Below are 4,881 nucleotides of genomic sequence, written 5' to 3'. Positions count from 1 at the left end.
AACTAATTATTTTTTAATAGAAATATGTGTTAAAATAAATATTGTATTTTTTAAAAAAAATGAAATAATTATATGTACAATTAAATGATTAATAAANTTATAATAATATATGTACAATTAAATGATTAATAAATTACTCTCGTTTAATTTAAAGAAACGCGTGTTTTATTTACTGGAAAAAATCCTGATCATGCTGTGAATAAATTACGTGAGAAATCTTTAGAAATTAAAAACTCAAGATTATAAATTGCAACATATTGTCTGGAAATATAAGATTGTAAAATAAAATGCATCATCTAGTATACAAAAAAGGTTGTAAAATAAAATACAATTGTATCATTTAAACATATTGCAACATCGAATAAGTAAAATTCTGCGAAAACGATCAGCAACTAGGATGGTGAGTTGGATGGTTGTGATTAATCAGGTGAAAAAGTCGAATAAGAAAAATTCCGAGAAAACAATCGGCGTCTAGGGATAGTAGTAAAAATTGCTAACATTTGCAAAAATATAACAATTAAAACCAGGAAAAATGTCCTGTACCGGTTTANTTGTGATGACATGTTGCTTATACGCTTTTGATCGAATGACTGTGGTGATCACACATACTCTTATACAATCTTACAGTAGAATTTCAAAATGATGAATTAGCATTTATTTTGACACTGCGATTGGTTTAAAATTGGTTGACGTTTTAAAAACAATTGCTGGAATGGGTACTGTGAGATATATATCAGTTTTTAAATTTACTTCGTTATATTTTTATCTTAAAATTTGCTGATTATGTGTTATTTAAATGCTAACTGTTTAAATCATAAAATAACCAACTTGCGTATTATATACATGCATTTAAAATAATATTTCAGCATTTTGTCTTATCTAGTAGCATTTAAATTTTTTTCTTTTTAAGTGATATGTAATCATAGAAACGATGACTGGAGTTATAGAAATATGAATTAAATTTATCGTATCTGCTTTTCTGAGAAATTAAATTTTCTTGATAATATACTCATCAAGTATGCATTTATAACTATAAGTTACATATTTTATTTTCATAAAGCATTTAATAATGTGTGTTTAATATCACAATAAAGAATGAGACGATATACAATAGTTATATATTCTTATCTCACAAATTTGTTGATTGTATATATTATTTTGATAGAAAATTTTTTTAATCAATTATCAAACAGTTAGTATATATAATAATTTTTATTTTAATTAAAAAATGTTTTACAATACAATTATATCATTTCAAAATTGTTTACAATTATTGTTAATAATATTTTTTTATTTTGTTAACCAAATAAATCGTTACAATTTTCCCATATTTGAATTTGATCATTAAATGGATTAGATAAATCATTATTTATACGGTGAACATTATCATCTTGTACATTTTCGTTGTGATTTTCCAAATGATATTGTTGGTCATCGTTTTTACTAAAAATTTTAATTTTATTTAGTATTTTTAGCATAAACAATTTAGTGAAATATCTACCTTATATTTTCATTTGTCATCTGCTTAACATCCTGATTGGTTTGATGTTTGAAATCCTCAATGAATTGTTCCCATATACGTTTAATGATACATTTATAATCGAAGGTAACTATTTCTTTGTACAGTGCTGTTGATGTCTTTGGCAATAACGATATATCCATACTTTTCACGATGGAATACATTAAATTTTCGGGTAATACTAAAAACTTGTTTATAACCAAATCCTTTACTTTTTCGTAAACTTCTTTACTTTGCATGTACAATAAGTTACATGTTTCATATTTCTCTTTGGATACTTCCAGGAGACATGACTTCATTTCTTTCAACGCATATAGATTTTCTTCAGTCAATGATATACGTCCCATTTTTTCTTCTTCGCTACCTTTACCCGATATTGATAGATAACTTTTCGAGAAACATTTCGATTTTACAATGTTAAAAACGGAATTCAAATAAATTTTTGATTTACACGATTCATCCATAAATGAAATAACTTCATCGATTAATTGTAAAAAATTAATAAATTTATCGACATCCATCCATAAATACATACTTGGAGATAATATTATCATTACGGGAGAGTATCGGTCGTTTATCCACGTGCAACCGATGTGTATAAATTTTCTCTCTGCAAAACTTAAGTTGAATACAGAAGTTCCTAGCACAGCAAAGTCGGGTTGAGATGGATATCGCATAGTCATTTTAACATCTTTCACTCCTGCAGCCATTTTCATCATGTTCATAATAATACTACACTATTTACTTAACTGAATATGCACGAGAAAGAAAAAAATGGTAAACAATATGATTGAATCTCCACGATGGATCGTGTTTTATAGATAATTTTTATAATAAGAGGGGGATAATATTAAATAGGATAGGATTTAAAATGTTGATTGTTATGGGAGGAGGAGGAGGTAAAAATGAGGTGGCATAAAAAGGAAGTATCAAACAAGGGATCATACTAATAATATCATTCATTTATAAAAATATCTACTTATCAATATGATAAGAGATATAAAAAATTAAATATCATAATAAATGANTGAGGCGCCCCCACAAACACACATCACTTATATTTTGTCAATTAATGTTTTTTGAGGCCGTTAAGTTATATTTTATATAAGCAAAAAATTATTTTTCAAAACAAAAGACTTAACTCAATTTATGTTTCTTGTAATAATGTTTATATTGTTATTGTATTATTATTCTTATAACTATATTGCAATGTTAATTTTTATTTCTTATTTATGTTCAGTTGCCATAATAATTTGAAACCTTTTCAAAATTTTAGTTAGTAAGAAATTCAGGGCCGACTGTAAGGTAATAAAACTGTAATAAAAAATATAATCATTTTCAAAAAAGTGTGTAGTGCGATTATGTCGTAATTAATAAAGAAGAATAATTATTTTAACTAGTGATAGGTTCTTTTATTTTTAATTGCTCTTTACACTAGCGTTATGAATAATAGGGAATATTAATTTTAGTTAAAACAAAAGTAAAGTATGTACAATAATTATAATAAGGACTATATCATCATCATAAAAGAGGGAAGAGAATTCGTGAGAAACTATCAGTAATAATTTCATTACTGATAGAGCTTATATATAAAGAGTGATTCATAAAGATAAGACACTCATTTACTCAGTAACTATTGATATTTTTAAATTTTTGGTAAGGAAAATATTGTTTGATTCAAAAAACACTACAATAACATGTAGAATAAAAAAATGATATTTTTCATCCCTTCAACATTAAAAAACATTAACTTGAGTTTTTTTAAACGAGAACACATATTTTGAATTTAATAAAATGTTAAAATTTTTAAGTGTTTATATCTAATAAACGAATAAAGTTATATTAAAAATTCAAATGCCATTTGCTATTAAATTAAAAATCAAACAATATTTTCCTTACCAAAAATTTCAATAGTCACTGAGTAAACAACTGTCTTATCCTTAATGAATCACTCTGTCAGGGCCGTCCTAAGGCCGGGGCGAGCGGGGCCCACGCCCCGGGCCCCGCGCTTCGGACTCCTCGTTTGGGCCCCGCGCTAACGCACTTAAATAATCTTAAGTTTTCTTTGAATTAACTATTTACATATATTATAAATGTAGTTTGAATTTTTATTTGACAATATTATATTATTAAATAAATGAAATGAAATACGAAATACTAATGCAGTATAAACAATGATAATAAAAGTGAATAGATGTTGACACGGCACCGCCTTTTGCTCTAGGCTGGCGCTCACCCGTGTCTCTCTCGATATCAGCCGTCCAGCTATTAATATGACAATCGGTTGTCATCGGTCGCCACCCCGCCCTTGACACTGAGATAAGGCCGCCGCCGAATATGGATTACCGATATTGCTTTCTGTTTCGTTTCGACGTTCACCTGAACTGGTGTATTGTTTTATTTTGTTTTGCTGTTGCGTTTACGACGATCACGGTAATTGGTTATTCGCTGTACTTGAGTTGTATATTTATTGAATCTAACGCTGATTGTTGAAGTTATTTTATATAGCGGTCACTGTTAATTACGGTTGTGCGCGGAACAATATTTTATATAGCTGTGACCCTTTAAATTACGGTTTTGTGCGGCACGGTACTCACAATCATTAGGAATATAGGAAATATATATATATATATATATATACGTAAAAATATAGATATACTTTTATTTGAAAGAGGAACTTGCCTATCGAATATTAACATATTGTGTGGTGTTCATCATTACCAATTGGATTACGCATTAATTTTCTACATAGCGTACTAAACAAATTATATATTATTGTTATCAAGCCGTTTCCGTCGAGTGGACATGGGGAATACGTTTCTCATTTCTAAAATTAGAATTTGTACAAAACGNGGAATACGTTTCTCATTTCTAAAATTAGAATTTGTACAAAACAATGTACGTGTTTTGTTATTTTGATTAATTGAGCAGCTCCCGACGATACTAAATATGATGGAATAAGTTACAGCTATAGTTAAATTTTAACCGTTACCATCGGGCATCATTTATTTTATATATTTCCACGTGAGGCTATTGACAAACTTATAAAGGTTTATTTGTAGTTAACTGTTAACTTAGGTAAGTTAAATTTATTTAAATTTAATTTTACTGTTTTAAGTATTAATTAACTTTTTACAATAACAGATTGTAGTTTTATTCAATAACACTTATTGTTTTTTTTTTTTGCTACAATAATTATTTAATAGAATCATAATTTGTTTATTGCTTATAATTCTTTTTCTGTAAATTAGTTTTAAGTCAACAATTCATTATGTCAAGATATCGTGATAAGTATAGGAAATATTTATCTGGAAATGAAAAAAGAGCAAAAAAAGCTAAAATAGAACTAGAAAAAAGTAAAA

At 27.3% G+C, this 4,881-nt stretch overlaps 1 protein-coding gene across 1 annotated transcript; it reads right to left on the bottom strand.

The window, feature by feature from the left end:
- Nucleotides 1-586: 586 nt before the first annotated feature.
- Nucleotides 587-1,866, bottom strand: LOC126897903 (uncharacterized). Its single transcript, XM_050671848.1, has 2 exons — nt 1,502-1,866; nt 587-1,443 (listed from the first exon to the last, which is right to left on the bottom strand). Exons 1-2 carry the CDS (start codon nt 1,864-1,866, stop codon nt 1,299-1,301), a joined length of 510 nt encoding a protein of 169 aa, XP_050527805.1. The 3' UTR covers nt 587-1,298.
- Between the last annotated feature and the right edge of the window lie 3,015 nt (nt 1,867-4,881).

Source organism: Daktulosphaira vitifoliae, unplaced genomic scaffold (genome assembly GCF_025091365.1).
Source record: "Daktulosphaira vitifoliae isolate Bord-2020 unplaced genomic scaffold, ASM2509136v1 Scaffold_2, whole genome shotgun sequence".
NCBI classification, from domain to species: Eukaryota; Metazoa; Arthropoda; class Insecta; order Hemiptera; family Phylloxeridae; genus Daktulosphaira; species Daktulosphaira vitifoliae.
The sequence above is the reverse complement of the archived record's forward strand: the minus strand, read 5'-3'. Positions and strand labels throughout refer to the sequence as shown.

What these genes read in the sequence shown, in the direction of transcription:
- LOC126897903 (XM_050671848.1), bottom strand. Translation starts at nt 1,866, where the DNA reads ATGGGACGTATATCATTGACTGAAGAAAATCTATATGCGTTGAAAGAA. An exon ending in ATGACAAATGAAAATATAAG is followed by an intron (nt 1,444 to 1,501) that starts GTAGATATTTCA and finishes TAAAATTTTTAG; the next exon opens with TAAAAACGATGACCAACAAT.